This window comes from Centropristis striata, chromosome 13 (assembly GCF_030273125.1).
Source record: "Centropristis striata isolate RG_2023a ecotype Rhode Island chromosome 13, C.striata_1.0, whole genome shotgun sequence".
Taxonomy (NCBI): domain Eukaryota; kingdom Metazoa; phylum Chordata; class Actinopteri; order Perciformes; family Serranidae; genus Centropristis; species Centropristis striata.
Genome location: NC_081529.1, coordinates 22,780,058 through 22,797,838, shown reverse-complemented (window position 1 = coordinate 22,797,838; position 17,781 = coordinate 22,780,058). Strand labels below are relative to the sequence as shown.

The 17,781-nt window shown below is 44.9% G+C and overlaps 1 protein-coding gene across 1 annotated transcript; it reads left to right on the top strand.

Moving 5' to 3' along the window:
- The first annotated feature begins 104 nt into the window (after nucleotides 1-104).
- On the top strand, nucleotides 105-16,832 carry zgc:158376 (uncharacterized protein LOC100101643 homolog). The gene is made up of 11 exons (XM_059347331.1): nucleotides 105-401; nucleotides 6,672-6,872; nucleotides 8,888-9,031; nucleotides 9,242-9,328; nucleotides 9,691-9,876; nucleotides 9,987-10,019; nucleotides 10,245-11,515; nucleotides 11,595-11,758; nucleotides 12,026-12,187; nucleotides 12,308-12,529; nucleotides 12,843-16,832. Exons 2-11 carry the CDS (start codon nucleotides 6,687-6,689, stop codon nucleotides 13,118-13,120), a joined length of 2,733 nt encoding a protein of 910 aa, XP_059203314.1. The 5' UTR covers nucleotides 105-401; nucleotides 6,672-6,686; the 3' UTR covers nucleotides 13,121-16,832.
- Nucleotides 16,833-17,781: the final 949 nt, after the last annotated feature.

The following is a 17,781-nucleotide window of genomic DNA, read 5'->3' as shown; positions in this document are numbered from 1 at the left end:
AGAGAGAGAGAGAGAGAGAGAGAGAGAGAGAGAGAGAGAGAGAGAGAGAGAGAGAGAGAGAGAGAGAGAGAGAGAGAGAGAGAGAGAGAGAGAGAGAGAGAGAGAGACAGAGTGAGAGGGGAGAGAGAGAGGTGAATGGGCACGACTCCGCCAGCGGCACTGCGCCCTTCCTTCCTTCAGTTTATCGATCACCGATCAGTTCATCGATCAGGCTAGCCGGAGCTCGGCTATCCACAGCGGGGCGATGGGTCTGGTGTGAGCGGCTAGCGGAGCTAACGGCAGCTGGCGGCGGAGCGACAACAAGGAAGCGGACTAGCGGCTAGCTGAAGCTAACGTGGCTAACTGCGGGCTAACACCTCTTCTAATGAGCGGCCGAGGAGTATGCGACCTGATACGAAGAGGTGAGCCGCTTTGTGTCGTTATTAGCATTCATGTTGGCTCATTAACCTCCGGCTGGTTTATTAATGAGGCGGACGGAATGAAAGAGGAAGCAGCTAGCGTGCTAACCAAGACGTTAGCATCGCAACATTCGCTCCATCCCGGGGGGGAGGGGGAGCAGAGGGGCAACTCACATGTGTGATCATGAATAAACAACACACCTGGGGGTTTCACCGTCAGCAGGTATCACCTGGAGGCTCCACAGCGGCAAATGTTTGGTGCTGTGACGGACTAGCTGCTAGCCGTTAGCCGCTAATCTCACTACTGGAGCCAGATGCGCATCTTCATTATCATGTTAGCTTCTGTTAGCTGCGGTATGGTTCATGTTTGGTGATCCTCAGAGAGATCCAGCTGCTGCTGAGACACACACACACACACACACACAGACACACACACACACAGACACACACACACACACACACACAGAAACACAGAGATATGAAACACGATAATACAGAGACAATGATCCCGGAACAGTCCAGAGAGAAGCTAGCCTCCGATGCTAACTCATCAGGCTGCAGAATAACCAAACATCAGTTTATGGATCAAAACAGACAATCAGACAATTGGGCTGAACCAGGAGTAAAACTAACTGAAAGATCCGAATCATTAAAGAGCATTAAGATGAAGGAATCAGATCTTTAGTTTGGTTCATACACACGCAGTTTGTGCCCAGATCCACTCAGAGCACCAACAGACTGTGATATATAATTCCCATTGTCCATCTATAAAATAACAATAAACAGACACAGGGACATGAAACACGATATTACAGAGTCAATGATACTGAAGAGAAGCTAGCCTCTGATGCTAACTCATTAGGCTGCAGAACAACCAAACATCAGTTTATGGATCAAATCAGACAATCAGATGTGAACTCAGTTAATGTGGACACAGTGTCTCTGTCTCAGTGTCCCCTCAGAGACACACAGCTCACCTGATGGTCCAGGTCCTCAAATAGTTACCATAGTAACCGAGCTTAAACTGTTGGACTGAACTAGTAGTCAAACTACCTGATCGATCCAGATAACTAAAGAGCTTAAAGAGACTGGACACAGAGTCATGCTTCCAGGTTCTACTGAAGGAATCAGATCTTTAGTTTGGTTCAAACACTAACAGTTTGTGTCCAGATCCACTCAGAGCATCATCAGACTGTAATATATAATCCACATTATCCTTCCCTAAAATAACAATAAACAGACAGCAGAGACATGAGGCTGTCACTGTTAATAACCAATAAAGTCTTTAACAACAAACACTGAATCATACGTGAAACTTAAACACTCAGTGTCACAGCAGCGGGGATAGAAAGAAGCATCAGTACAATAGCAATAAATAGTAAAAAAGCAATATAAAACAGAAGAAATATATAAAATAATAACAATGTAATGAGGAAAGAGGACATTTGTTTATATATGTTGGTTTATTATTGAATATTTGTCAATATTTTGTTATTTATAAAGATTAGGCCTGTCACGATAAATACTACATCAACTTATTGTTCGATATATAAAAATGTTTGTTTTTTTTCTGGACTCAATATATTGTCATTTACATGTGACTTTTTGTGCTTTTTTTGTGTTTAAAGTAAAGCTGCAAATGTTTGATAGGCAGTACAAACTGCCGAAAACTATAAACTATATTTCCCAAGCAGCCATTCCAGATGTTTATGTGTTATTTTAATAATAAAATATTATAATACATAATGATTATCTCAGTGCAATGTTTTGTTAACAGAGCCTGAAAATCTATTTTATTTGTTTTGGTTGTAGTTTATTTATTCATGTTTTATTTATCTAGGATATTTTAATATTTCTTTTCCACATTTAATTTCCAATGTTTAATATTCTCCAGATTTAAAAATTCATTGCTGTGGAAAAGGAGGTAGTTATTATGCTCTAATATGGTTATAAAACTAAAACAATATCGATATAGTTTATCCTGATAGTTTCTGGAAAAATATATCGTCCTAAAAAATGTGATATGGTGACAGGTCTAATAAAGACAACTATTGATTATTGTCATGACTCAGGCCTTTTGTTATTCATCATCTAATAACTAGTTTTAGCTACTTTAACAAGTGAAACATCTCCGTGTTTCAGCTGGTCATATCTTTATTGATCCAAACTGCATATTAATGTGTTAATACTGTTAATGCTCGTCAGTTAAACATGAGGATTCAAACAGAGAAAATGATTAATAACCATTAATGCTTCCATAAAGTTGAGACTGTGATGATCTAACAGTTAATAAACCAGGATGCTGTGATGATCCACTAAACTCTGAGTTTCTGCTCCAGAGAGACGATAACCCAGCTGAGGCTGAGTTGCCGTGGTAACTGACTATGCAGGTTTCTCTCTCTCTTTCAGAGACATTTCTTGATTCAAAGTAGGGCTGGGAAATATGGACCAAAAGTCATATCCTGATATATTTAGGCTGAATATCGATATACAATATATATCCCGATATTTTTATCGCAAAGTGAGAGCAAATGTTCAGTCAAAGCCAGATATAACATGTTACAAGTAATTTTATTGAAACAGTTTTATTAAAGTGAACATAAATACTGAATAACAAGAGAACCTTTTTTCAAATCAAAGCTCCATAAAGTGCACATTTAAATTAAAAAATATCTGAAATAAAAATAGCCTATGAAATATAACAGGCGAATCTTTTTCTGAAATAAATATATTTATATGAGAAAAGAATAACAAACATTACAAAAAAACTAAATTTGACAAACCCTAATGAGGGCAGCATTTATATAGAAAGAGGGAAAAAAATTTGAACGATATCAATAAATGCGATGTGGTCTCATTCCATATCACATTAAAAAATATATTGGTATATTTTTATATCGATATATTGCCCAGTCCTAATTCGAAGTGATTCAGAGTTCCTGATATCAGTTTGTTCCTCAGTGTGTCCTGTCTCTGACTCGTCCCCGTGTCTTCCCTCTGGCTGGTCGTCATGTCAGGGCTGGTCGTCATGTCAGGGCTGGTCCTCATGTCAGGGCTGGTCCTCATGTCAGGGCTGGTCCTCATGTCAGGGCTGGTCCTCATGTTAGAGTTGGCCCTCATGTTAGGGCTGGTCCTCATGTCAGGGCTGGTCCTCATGTCAGGAGCTGGTCCTCATGTTAAGGCTGGTCCTCATGTTAAGCCTGGTCCTCATGTCAGGGCTGGTCCTCATGTCAGGACTGGACCTCCTGTCAGGGCTGGTCCTCATGTCAGGGCTGGTCCTCATGTCAGGACTGGACCTCCTGTCAGGGCTGGACCTCATGTCAGGACTGGACCTCCTGTCAGGGCTGGACCTCATGTCAGGAGCTGGTCCTCATGTTAGGGCTGGTCCTCATGTCAGGAGCTGGTCCTCATGTTAGGGCTGGTCCTCATGTCAGGAGCTGGTCCTCATGTTAGGGCTGGTCCTCATGTCAGGGCTGGTCCTCATGTTAGGGCTGGTCCTCATGTCAGGGCTGGTCCTCATGTCAGGGCTGGTCCTCATGTCAGGGCTGGTCCTCATGTTAGAGTTGGCCCTCATGTTAGGGCTGGTCCTCATGTCAGGGCTGGTCCTCATGTCAGGAGCTGGTCCTCATGTCAGGGCTGGTCCTCATATGAGGGCTGGTCCTCATGTCAGGGCTGGTCCTCATGTCAGGGCTGGTCCTCATGTTAAGGCTGGTCCTCATGTTAAGCCTGGTCCTCATGTCAGGGCTGGTCCTCATGTCAGGACTGGACCTCCTGTCAGGGCTGGACCTCATGTCAGGGCTGGACCTCATGTCAGGAGCTGGTCCTCATGTTAGGGCTGGTCCTCATGTCAGGGCTGGTCCTCATGTCAGGGCTGGTCCTCATGTCAGGAACTGGTCCTCATGTCAGGGCTGGTCCTCATGTCAGGGCTGGTCCTCATGTCAGGACTGGACCTCCTGTCAGGGCTGGTCCTCATGTCAGGACTGGACCTCCTGTCAGGGCTGGACCTCATGTCAGGGCTGGACCTCATGTCAGGGCTGGACCTCATGAACTCAACGTCACACATCAACCTGTTTTATTTAAAGACTTACTTAAAAACTTTCCACCTTTTGAAGCAAATTGTTTGCAGCATGTTTTGATTAAACAACGTAGTGTTGCTCTTAATCTACAATCTGAAATCCGAAATGGACGGTACAAATATTGGTCATAAATTAAGATAACATCAAAAGGTATTATATATCGCTATGGCAGTATTGTCTCAACTACAGATCTCTTTCTTAAATATACCAGTATAACTCGTAATACCGATATACCGCCCAGCCCTACCTCATGTCCTTTCTTTGGTCCTGTTGATCAGGATCCAGGTTAAACTCACAGCCTGACGTCAGGATCTGAGACCTGATTCATAGTTTCCTTATGAACATTAATCATCATTTACCTCAGCAACATTCTGCAGCAGAACTCCGTGGACGAGAGAGAAGCTCTAGTCTGCAGAGTGAAAAGGAAAGTGACCCTGGCACTGAAACAGCTGAATTATATTTACTGAAATCACTCAAATAGGGCTGTGCTGTATCATTCATGATAATACCCGTATATTTTTTATATGATTAAAAAAAACTCATATCGCGATAATGTCAACATTTCTACTTCTTGACGTCAAAATAAAATTATAAAAATGTTTTTTATGTTAAATCTCAACAAGTTAAGGTATTTAAGTAAAGTACTTAGTTACATTCCACCACTGACTTTTGCAGTATTATTTTTTATTATTTTCTAATTCTTCCATTTTGCACTGAAGAGTAGAGGGAACATTTTTTATATCTGGCAACTGTTGAGATTTGCACTTTACACTAGAATTTAGATTTATGGTTGATTTTTATTTTGTTGTATGATTTTTATTCATACAGATTCAAAAATCTTTTTTTTTTTAAATCACATTTTCTATATATTTAGTCATGGAAAAAAAATATTAGACCACCCTTGTTTTCTTTCATTTCTTGTTCATTTTAATGGCTGGTACAACTAAAGGTACATTTGTTTGGACAAATATAATAATAACAATAAAAATAGCTCATAAGAGTTTAATTTAAGAGCTGATATCTAGACATTTTCCATGGTTTTCTTGATAATGATTTTGGTTATTATCAAGAAAATCATGGAAAATGTCTAGATATCATTCCATGACTGTATATTTATACTGAATATATCTGAGCTCCTCTCATCGAACAGTTTGCAGCAGAACTTTAGAGGAAGCTGCCGGCAGCAGCAGGTCATGGTTCATGTTCAACAGTCATGTATATAATATATATATAATGACTCACTCTCTGTTTCATATGTATGTGTCCATTTAACTTATAGTTTTTATATTTAGAGGACCCTATTGAAATTGGTCTGTTTTAAAATTATAACAGCAAATGAATTGCGTTTTTGAGGGCTTCATCACATTCCAAAACTCACCAAACTAAACACAAACAAACACCAGACAAAATTCAATCCTGTCGAATATTTACATATTTTATTGGTTTCAGAAATGGGCGTGGCAAAATTACCTACCAGTGCCCCCTAGAATTGAGCCCCTAAAACAGGTTTGTCGTGGAGACACAAAATTAGGTACATACATGTATCATGGGAAGATGCACCAAAAAGTCTCAAGAAGCCATACCCAAAAACATACCCGAAAATGGCGTTTTAGACGTTTTTCGCCATTTCCATGCCGCATACTTTAACAAACTCCTCCTACAGATTTAGCAGATCAACTTTGGACTTGTTCAGTACCATCACAAGGCCTTTGACATCAAAAGTTATTAAGAGCTTTGCAGACCGTCACACTATGGGTGCGTGGCATGGCAGCAAAATATGGCATTTTTTCATAAAACACGAGACTGTATTAATTGACCATACATTGTCCAATCTGCCTCAAACTTGTCATGCATGATGATGGTCCATCACTGAACAGTTCTACATAACATTATTCACATAACAATATTTCATAAAGTCCTGCCCTTTTTGATTTGACACGCCCCCTTTTCTTAACAAATTAACCGTTTGTCGCCAAGACTTGCATGGAGTGTCAGTGTATTCAGCAGAGTCCTTGATTACCTCGCCCCTTCAACGATCGGTGGGCCTGGCATGGCCAGCTCCCCCGACGACCCCACTCTGCTCGGGCTCGTTCATCGCTGCTTGCAGCTTAAATTATTTTAATGTTCCACTGTCTTCACAAGGTGTGACTTGTCTGTGTGCCCTAACCGTCCTCTCTCCGTGTCTCCGTCTCTCCAGCTGACTTGTTCGGGCATGTCGGGCAGTAAGGCACTGGGCGGGGGGGCTGGCGGGGGGGCGCGGCGCAGGCGGACGCGGTGCCGGCGCTGCCAGGCCTGCAAGAGGACTGAGTGTGGAGAGTGTCACTTCTGCAAGGACATGAAGAAGTTTGGAGGACCCGGCCGCATGAAGCAGTCCTGTCTCCAGAGACAGTGCACGGCGGTGAGACACACACACACACACACACACGTATGACATGTCACAAGTAGTTTTATTGAAACAGTTTATTTAAGTGAAAAATCAAAGATCTATAAAGTGCACATTTAAATAAAAAATTAAGTAAAAATAGCCTATGAGATAACATAGGCTAATCTTTTTCTGAAATAAATATATTTATATGAGAAAAGAATAACGAACATTACAAAAGAACTAAATATGACAAACCCTAGTAAGGGGAGCATTTATATATAAAGAAAGAAAAAATTGAACTATATCGATATATGCGATATGGTCTAATTCCATATCACATTTAAAAATATATTGATATATCTTTTATATCGATATATCGCCCAGCCCTAGCTGATGTTAGCCCACAGTGCAGTTAAACAGATCAGGTGTTAGTTGGTGTTGTTGGTCATATAGCCCCAACCCCAACCCCAGCCCTGACTGAGCGGTCTGTGGTCAGAGAGTTGTGGTGCTCTGGAACCAGTTCTTCTCCTGCAGAGAGCCAGTTCTTCTGTCCAAACACCAAGTACTGGTTCCAGATGAGGACTGGCCCTCTAACGGCCCTGGTGGAAAACACATTTATTAATTCACTGTGGAGTTTCTGGCAAAACAAATCACCTTAGCTTCGACCACTGGGTCGACATCAAACATCAAGCCAGAGCTTCTTTTACAGCGCGGTGAAATTAGTGTTTTTGTGAATGGAGTCTGGTGTACTTGGTGAGTCTGACGAAGCTGCTGGTTGAACAGATCAGATTTCTGATCTCAGTGTGAGTTTGTCCACCAACACATCGACTGGATCCACTGGATCCCAACATCTGGAGTGTCCAGCTGTCACTGTCACCTGGTTAAAACACACTGATCCAAAAAAAAGCTACATAGTCGCATGTTAAAGAGAGAGATGAAGAGGTGAGGACCGGACAGAATGTTCTCTGTCTGCAGCACACACACACACACACACACACACACACACACACTCAGAGCGTTTCCTGCTTCACAAAATGACGTTGGTGTGCTCAGAGCACACATTAACATCTCAACATAATCCTCTATTACACACACACACACACACGTCTCCTTCAAACACTAAAGGTGTGATTTTTTATTTATATATTTTTTGCGTGTTGATTCTTCAAATAGCATCAGCAGAGCTGGAGCCCAGCAGGCGATGATGCTGGGTTTCCGTGGCAACCAGAGATGGTTGCTGGCGCCGTGAGTGAGAGAGAGCTGGCTTTGATCCACACACACAGAAACACACGCACACGCACGCACACACACACACACTCACACTTCTGAGCCAGTCGATCTTCATATTGTTTCTGTTTCTCTGGTGTGAGGCGGAGCAGCAGGCTCCCCCTACTGGTCCCTCAGAGAGGGTGTGTGTGTGTGTGTGTGTGTGTGTGTGTGTGTGTGTGTGTGTGTGTGTGTGTGTGTGTGTGTGTGTGTGTGTGTGTGTGTGTGTGTGTGTGTGTGTGTGTGTGTGTGTGTGTGTGTGTGTGTGTGTGTGTGTGTGTGTGTGTGTGTGTGTGTGTGTGTGTGTGTGTGATCAGAACTGGCCTTCAGAGGGCACCACTCAGCTGTCATTCATTCACTTTTCATTCTGTGTTTCTGCCAAAGTGTTGTAATGAAGCTCTGCGTTCGTTTCTCCAGAGGACGTTCACACCGACTCCACATGGGGTGATTATGTGTTGAAATGATGTCAACAGACGTCACATATTTCCCGTCGCGCCGGTTCAGACAGCTCCAACTTTCTGCTGCTCTCGAACCATGAAGCTGTCATTCAAGGGCTGGGGGTGGGGCTATCTCACCAACAACATCAACTAAAACCTGTTTCAGTCATTGGATTTGAACTGTTTTACTACAGTGTGATTGACACTTGGGAGGCTGTGCTAGCCTGTTAGAGCTGAAGACAGAGAAAATTTTGTTGAATTTAAAAAATCCTAAAAGGTTTGAACAATAATTGTTTTATTGTAGCAAATATTTAGTAATGGTTTGTGTGTGCGTGTGTGTTCCAGCCCGTGCTGCCTCACACGGCGGTGTGTTTTGCTTGTGGCGAGGCAGGGAAGGAGGACACGGTGGACTCTGAAGAGGAGAAGTTCAGCCTCTCTCTGATGGAGTGCACCATCTGTAACGAGATCATCCATCCGAGCTGTCTCAAGGTCAGTGAACCTTTCTGTCATTACTCATACTTATTTATCGATCATTTATTTATGCAGAAGTCAGAAACACAGACACGTGTGTGATAAAATGGTAAAAAATAAAATAAAATAAGAGTTCTTTATTGAAATTCAGCTTTGATTGATTGATAATTGTTTCCGTGCTGTTGACGTGTTTGTTCCAGACTGCTCAGTGTCTTTGTGTCTCATCAGATGGGTAAAGCTGAAGGAATCATCAACGATGAGATCCCAAACTGCTGGGAGTGTCCAAAGTGCCACAAGGAGGGCAAAACCAGTAAGGTAAGAGACCAACCAGTCAGATACCAGTAAGGTAAGAGACCAACCAGTCAGATACCAGTAAGGTAAGAGTTAGACCAGTCAGATACCAGTAAGGTAAGAGTCAGATCAGTCAGATACCAGTAAGGTAAGAGTCAGATCAGTCAGATACCAGTAAGGTAAGAGTCAGATCAGTCAGATACCAGTAAGGTAATAGACCAACCAGTCAGATACCAGTAAGGTAAGAGACCAACCAGTGTGATACCAGTAAGTTGAAAACAGGTGAGAAGGTAGAACAGGTGAGAAGGTAGAACAGGTGAGAAGGTAGAACAGGTGAGAAGGTAGAACAGGTGAGCAGGTGTGACAGCACCCTTGTCTGTGTCCAGGACCAGGCGGACGGCTCGGGGAAGCGGCGGCTGGATAACGGCGAGGTCGGCCGCTGGAAGCTCACAGATGACCCGCCCCCCAAGAAGAAAGCCCCATCCTCCCTGGAGGAGGGGGGGAGGATGGAGGGGGGGCACAAGAGGAAGAAGGAGAAGGAGCTGCCACAGGACAGCGGGACCAAGAAAAAGGTGACCAATCACAAAGCAGATCACCTGTCTGTCAGTCTGTCTGTCTGTCTCTGTCTCTCTGCCTGTCTGACTGTCTGTCTGACTCTCTCTGCTCCCTGTCTCTCTCACAGATGAAGGCCGCCCATGAAAAACGCCTCAAAAAGGTTTGAAGCATTATTTATTATTTAATATGATCTATTAATTAAATACATTCATCATTATTATTATTATTATTATTATTATTATTATTATTATTAATAATTAATATTTTAAATGTAACTATTTATTTTATCTATTTACTTGTTATTATTATTTTATCCATGTGTTATTATAACAATAATCAGAATCATAATGATTGTTAATGAATTGTTATTGTTTGTCTCCTTCAGAAACCGAAGCAGGAGGCGGTGGAGTCTAACGGTCCCACATCCTCAGCAGGAGGAGGAGCAGGAGGACTTCAGGGCACCTCCTCCTCCTCTTCCTCCTCCTCTCAGCCTGGAGGAGGAGGAGGTGGGGGAGGTGCGGGGGGTACATCCAGCGCAGACCAGCGCTCCCACCATCGTGAGAAGCTGGAGCGCTTCAAGAGGATGTGTCTGCTGGAGCGTCGGCCTGAGTCCTCGTCCTCATCCTCCTCCAGCTCCGAGTCCGACTCGGAGTCAGAGTCCGACGACTCCCTGAGGGGGGAGCAGGGGGGAGGAGGCTCCTCACCTTCGTCCTCCTCCCCCGCGCCGCCTCCTCCTGTCGTCTACGGCAACAGCAGCGGGGGGCGGGCGGAGCGGGAGAGGAGCCGCAGCGAGCGAGAGAGGGAGCGGGAGCGGGAGCGGCGCCTGGCTGAGCTCGGCTTCAGCGCCAGCGAGGAGTCGGAGGGGGAGGGGGAGGGGGGCCGGGTGGAGGACGAGGTGCGGGAGGAGGGAGGAGGGGAGAAGGCCCGGCGGAGAGGTGGAGGAGAGGCAGGGGTAGCGCCACGAGGACGCAAAGGAGGACTGCTGGATGGAGAGGAGGAGGACACGCCCACCTCTGACAGGACCAGGAAAAACTCCGCCTCCCTCCCCTCGCCCTCGCCACTCTCCTCCAATCAGATGCCTCCATCCTCTCAGCACGGCGACTTCACGGGCAAGCAACGCAGCAATGGGCAGGAGGCACGCAACGGGCGGACACGAGGAGGGGCGGGGGTGGGGGGAGGAGGCGGGAGGGAAGGGGGGGAGAAGGAGAACGCTAGTGGCGTTCTGACCAATCACAGACACAGCGGGGGGGGAGGGGCGGGGACTAAGGGCAGCGGGAGCCGCGGCAACAAGATCCGTAGCAACAGCAAGAACCAGACGTCCCGGAGCATCAGCTCCTCCTCCAACGGGGGCGGAGGGGGCGGCGGCCTGATGATGTCAGCCATGGCAGCGTCCCCCTGCTCACAGCCGTCCCGCCTGGCACCGCGCTCCCAGATGATGAAGCGCAGCCCACCGGCCGTGCCCTCGCCACCGCGGCCCGTCCAGATGGAGCGACACCTGGTGCGCCCGCCGCCGGCCTGCCCCGAGCCCAGCTGCCTGCCGCTGGACTCTGGCTCCGCCCACATCATGACGCGGGACGTGTGGCTGCGAGTTTTCACCCACCTGAGCCAGAGGGAGCTGTGCGTCTGCATGAGGGTGTGTCGCACCTGGAGCCGCTGGTGAGTGACAGCGCAGTGACATCACAGCGCCGCTCCGCCTTCCGTCAGCTCACCTGGTCACGTCTCGTTTCTCCTCCAGGTGTTGTGATAAACGGTTGTGGACTCAGATCGACCTGAGCCGGCAGCGCTCCATCACCCCCCCCATGCTGAGCGGAATCATCCGGCGGCAGCCCGTCTCCCTCAACCTGGGCTGCACCAACATCTCCAAGAAGCAGCTCATGTGGCTCATCAACCGACTGCCAGGTGCTGACATCACTTCCTGTTCACCTGTACACCTGTCCTCTGACTCTTACCTGTCTCACCTGTCCTCTGACTCACCTGTCCACTTTGTCTCACCTGTCTCCTCTGACTCACCTGTCTCCTCTGACACACCTCTCCTCTGATTCTCACCTGTCCCCTCTGATTCTCACCTGTCCCCTCTGATTCTCACCTGTCCCCTCTGATTCTCACCTGTCCCCTCTGACTCTTGTCCCCTCTGACTCACCTGTCCCCTCTGACTAACCTGTCCAGGTTTGTTGGAGCTGAATGTGTCCGGCTGTCCCTGGCCGGCAGTGTCCGCTCTGTGTCAGGCTGTCTGTCCCTGTCTGAAGCTGCTGGACCTCAGCAGAGTGGAGGACCTCAAAGACTCTCACCTGAGAGAGCTGCTGGCCCCGCCACCTGACACCAGGACAGGTGAGAGACACACACACACACACACACACACACACACACACACACCTGTCAGGTAGAATGATGTTTTTATCACAGAGGTCTGGTGTCTCTGACGTGTCTGCTCTGTGATTGGTCCATCAGCTCACGGTGAGACCAGAGTGGGACGTTTCCAGAATGTGACGGAGCTGCGGTTGGCCGGTCTAGACCTGACGGATGCGTCCTCCCGTCTCTTGGTGCGTTACGTCCCTCACCTGAGCAGGTTGGACCTGAGCCAGTGTGGACACATCACAGACCAGGCAGTCCACACCCTCACATCCCCCATCTCCCCCCTGAGGGACAGCCTCACCCACATCAACCTGGCAGGTAAGACCTGTCTGTCCTCTAAACCTGTCCGTCCCCTGTCTGTCCCCTGACCTGTCCCCTGACCTGTCTGTCCTCTGATCTGTCCCCTGTCTGTCCTCTGAACCGTCTGTCCTCTGTCTGTCCCCTGACCTGTCTGTCCTCTAAACCTGTCCATCCTGTCTGTCCTCTGACCTGTCTGTCCCCTGTCTGTCCTCTGACCTGCTTTCCCCTGTCTGTCTGTCCCCTGTCTGTCCTCTGACCTGTCTGTCCCCTGACATGTCCCCTGACCTATCCCCTGACCTGTCTGTCCCCTAATCTGTGTCCCGTGTCTCAGGTTGTGTGAAGGTGACGGAGACGTGTGTCCCCTTGTTGCGGCGCTGTTCGTCCCTGCAGACGGTGGACCTGCGATCCTGCTCCCTCCTGTCCTCGGAGACAGGACAGCTGCTGTCCTTCCCCCTGCAGACCTCTGCCTCCTCGTTCTCCTCCGCCTCCTCCTCGTCCTCTGCCACGGCTGCTGCTTTGTCCTCCTCCTCTTCCTCCTCGGCATCCGCCTCCTCCTCCTCGTCCTCCTCCTGTCCTCCTGAAGACAGAACGCTGCTGAAGAACAGCTAAAGGCCTTCTAATTGGTCAGAACGGAGCCCCGCCCCCTGCCTGGCTACACTACACACAGGTGAGGAGGAGGAGGAGGAGGAGGCAGCACCTGACAAGTCCAGAGTCCACAGAAGAAGAAGAGGAGGAGGTGAAATAGAAACCTGAGCATGTACATATTTGTTCTCTGTGTGTAAATATCTGTAGTTTACTGTAAATGAACCTGAAACAGCTCCCACAGCACCTCCTCCCACCTCCTCCTCCCTTCTCCCATCTCCTTCTCCTCCCTCCTCCTCCTCCCACAGCACCTCCTTCCTCCTCCTCCCACCTCCTCCTACTCCCTCCACCTCCTTCTCCACACTCCTCCTCCCTTCCTTCCTCACACCAGGCGTCCACCTGCTCGTCAGTAGCTTCAAAACAGGAAAAGTGGAGCATCAACTTCATGTCCAGGTTTAGTTTATTATGAACAGGTGGAAAAGGAAAAAAGCCAAAAAGTCCCCAGAGAGACTGACATCTGTGGATCAGAATCAGAAGAGTTTAAATCAGACATTCATGCTAACAGTTTCCCTCTGCTTCCAGTCTTGTGCTAAAGTAAGCTAACAGTTTCCCCCTGTTCCAAGTCTTTGTTCTAAGCTAGGCTAACAGTTTCCCCCTGCTGCCATTCTTTGTGCTAAGCTAGGCTAACAGTTTCCCTCTGCTTCCAGTGTTTATGCTAAGCTAGGCTAACAGTTTTACTCTGTTCCCAGTCTTTGTGCTAAGCTAAGCTAACACTTTCCCCCTGCTTCCAGTCTTTGTGCTAAGCTAGGCTAACAGTTTCCCTCTGTTCCCAGTCTTTGTGCTAAGCTAAGCTAAGATAAACACATCAGTAACCAGCTTTCCGTCCAATTATGTCACAAATTTTAACCAAATTTAGATAAAATGTGTGAAACGAAGTGACTGACTCGTTCTGATCGGTCTGATTGAAAGTCTGTTAAAATTTGAGGCCAGTTGGACGAGGAGGTCTGGTCACTATGTTTCAGTTTTTTTCTGATGTGTTGCACATAAAACCTACGAGTGTCTGAATCTCCTCTGACTCTGAAATGTATCACTGTTGCTCTAAAAACTCTCTTTTCTCTATGAAGTCTGGTTCCTCAGCAGACGCATGAAGGGTTTTTATGTGACTGTGTGAACCATTAATATTAACAGAGCTCAGATTATATTCACCATCATGTTCTGTCTGTATTCATAGAATCAGACATTTACAATAACTGCATAAGTTTAGTGAAAATATAAAATCATAATTGTCCATATTTGCTGGCTTTTAAACTTTTTCACTGAAATCAGAAAACAACATAAACAGCTTTATTATAACCAATAAGGTTTTCTAAAGGGAGTCTGGCTGCTTTAATCAGAAACATTTAAACCTAAAAGCTCAGAATAAACAGTTTAGATCTGACAGGTGGGACGCGGCCAGCAGTTTCCTACCGCTTCCAGTGTTTGTGCTAAACTAAGCTAACCCTGTGAAATGTGACACTGTCCCTTTAAACGGCTCGCAGGCCAGCAGGTGTTGCACTGTGTGTGTGTGTGTGTGTGTGTGTGTGTGTGTGTGTGTGTGTGTGTGTGTGTGTGTGTGTGTGTGTGTGTGTGTGTGTGTGTGTGTGTGTGTGTGTGTGTGTGTGTGTGTGTGTGTGTGTGTGTGTGTGTGTGTGTGTGTGTGTGTGTGTGTGTGTGGCCTCTGACCTTCCTCTTGTCCCGCCCCCTCCCACCTGTCGGTCACCTCTGATCACACTCAGTTTTATTGATGTGTTTTTGTTTCTCAGGAGTATTTTTTTTTGTATTTATTTGGTCTGTCAGTCAAACACACATTCCTCTGTCCCCTTCTGATGACGCAACATGTTTGTTTTCGTTCAGCCACAGAAGAAGAATCGGGAGGACTAACAGAGAAACACTATTATCTCAGAATCTGGTTTTACTAACTCATTTTAATCTTGTTTTAGTAAATTCAGATTCTGTTTTAATTTAAAAAGATTAATTTTATGATTCAGACGTTTAGTTTCTAATAATTTCATTTAAAAAATATTTAAAGTCTCCAATGATCCTGTCTGATGAAGTCACGATTGTTTATTAATTCATTTATTAACAGCATCAAATTGATAATTTGGTTATTAAACAAACAGAAACGAAACAACATTTGGTTCAGTGTTTCCATGTTTGTTCCTCTTGTTGGACTCTGAGGTTCAGACGCTCAACAACTGTGAACGTCATTAAAGGTTGACGGCGCTGCTAGCACGTTGGTTAGCTCAATGTTAGTTCAACGTTAGCTCAAAGTTAGCATCAGTTTCTGTTCCCTCCGCTGCTTCGTTCACACAGAAACACTGAGCAAACGCTGAAGTTAATTTGAGATGAGGAGCCGCTAATCAAGATCCAGTTTTAATGGATAAAACTAGTCAGAAAACAGACGTCGTTGTTGGCTAGCTAGCTTTAGCTAGCATTAGCTAGCAAGCTAACTACGGAGTGATTCAAACTTTCAATCTTTAATCTCAATGAAAATTCATTCAGCTGCTAAACCTGTACCGCTAATGATCAGCTCATTAGTAAGCTAAATTAACAAGCTAACACTGACACTTTGGTTAGCATTTTCCACACTAGCCACATGGTACCATGTTAGCTCTTAGTTTTCAACTCAGTAATAAAAATAAAATTAAAAACAAAATTTGAGAACAAAGAAATAAAAGAAGCAAAAAGAGCGGGAAAACATCCATCATGATGCTAACGGAAACAAGTTAACAGCTAGCTAACGAGAGGCAGATGACGTGTTAGCCACGGTCAGAAAATAAAATTGAACAACAAAAAAGTGAAAAACGTGAATCTTGCCGTGGAAATAAAGATGTTAACAAGCTAGCTAGCCAGTGCTAGCTGTTGCAGGTTATGTAGCACATATTAAAGGTACCTTGGCTAAGTTATGCTAGCTGTGGTTTAAAGAAGGCAAGTCAATTTGCTAAAGTGCTAATGAGCTAATTTAGTAGCTAATTAGCAGGCTAGGTAGCGAGCTAACACATGTTGGTTGGTGCTTTTTCTACGTTAGCCACATGGTACCATGTTAGCATCATAGCTGCATGTTAGCTTGTCATTAATGTTGAGCTCTGCGATAATTTATAATAAATATACAAATGAAATCATGTCTTAAAAAAAGCGGGAAAACGGCCATGCCGTAAGGCTTGTCAGCACATTAGTATTAGCTAACGGGCAGAAATCTTAATTTAAAGGTTCAGCTGAAGAGTTTTATTATTACGTCAAAGTTCAGCGGCGGAGGAGAAACTGGTTAGCTTGTGGTGTTAGCAGCTCGCTGTCGTCCAGCTAAATAAAAAGTATTAAAATAGTTTAAATTGCCATAAATGCCGTGTAGTGCCATGAACACACCAGATCAATGTTTCACTGTGTTTAAAGGTCAGTTTTTATATTTTATTTTTTGTATTCTGTTGCAATTTAGTTGTTTTTTTACTGTAACGTGGGATCAGCGGCGCATATCATAGCTTCAAACCTCACCTAGCAACAAGTGAGGACATCACATCTGATTGGACAAACCCCTGACTCCCTGAAAGCTCTTATCCAATCAGACGCCGGACATATCAGAAATTATTAAAGATGCACTGGATCTCTTCGTCCTCACCTTCATCCTCTTCAACCTTTTGCCAAATGTGGTTTTTGTTGTGAAAAGGGGCATTTTATCCTGTTTTGTTATTTTTTTATACTTTGTCCATGACTCTTCCGTTGTGTTGATGAAAATAAAAAATGAGGAAGAAGTTGGAACAGAAAATAAAAAGACACAAAAAGACCAACTCAAGGCAGCTACGTATGAGTGACTACTGTAAAATGACTAACTAATAAAGAAGCAATGGGTTCCTTTTTACATCATGTGTGTTTATTTAGCAACAACAATTACTGCAGCACATTAAATACACAATGAAAAGAGATTTACCAGAGGTGTCAGAAGTATTCACATTCATTACTCCAGTAGAAGTATAGATAGGGTTTAAAAAGACTTCTGTAGAAGTCAACGCAAGCTTTTCACTCAAGTAAAAGTACTGGTTTCAAAACTACTTAAAGTATAAAATGTAAGGGGGAAAAATGCCATTAAGGACAAAAGTTTAGACCACTTGGCCACACGGGCCTGTAGTGCACTACCCCACCTCCCCAAAAAAGCCATAATAACTATTATGTTATATTAAAATGTTCATGTTGAAACATTTGAGATGCACCTGTTTCAGCTCCATGTATGCCTATTGAAAATGAAAATATTTTAGCACAATGCAAAAACATTAAAGAACCATGTATGCATATTACTTGAGCATTAACATGTGTTTCATCAAGCAAAAGATATGATGACTAGTTGCATATACGTTTTTTAATGGTGCCTCTGAAGTCAAACTTCAGAGGCATGTTATCATGCAAGCATGGTGGGGAGGTTACCTGGATACAACAGGTGATTTTACAAAATGTTATTTTCTAGTTGGATCATGTAACTTTGTTATTTTTGGATTGGCTGATGGCTAATTGATCTTATTGACCGTGCTTACAAACCAATAGGATGTCGAAATGGTATATGTTTATACTTCTTATCCAACCACAATTGCATTCACTGAGTGGATGGACTGAATTATCTAGATGGAGAGATTTATCTGGATAGGGGTTTTTGTGTTTGTTTT

What these genes read in the sequence shown, in the direction of transcription:
- zgc:158376 (XM_059347331.1), top strand. Translation starts at nt 6,687, where the DNA reads ATGTCGGGCAGTAAGGCACTGGGCGGGGGGGCTGGCGGGGGGGCGCGG. An exon ending in TGTCGCACCTGGAGCCGCTG is followed by an intron (nt 11,516 to 11,594) that starts GTGAGTGACAGC and finishes TTTCTCCTCCAG; the next exon opens with GTGTTGTGATAAACGGTTGT. An exon ending in GCCACCTGACACCAGGACAG is followed by an intron (nt 12,188 to 12,307) that starts GTGAGAGACACA and finishes TTGGTCCATCAG; the next exon opens with CTCACGGTGAGACCAGAGTG.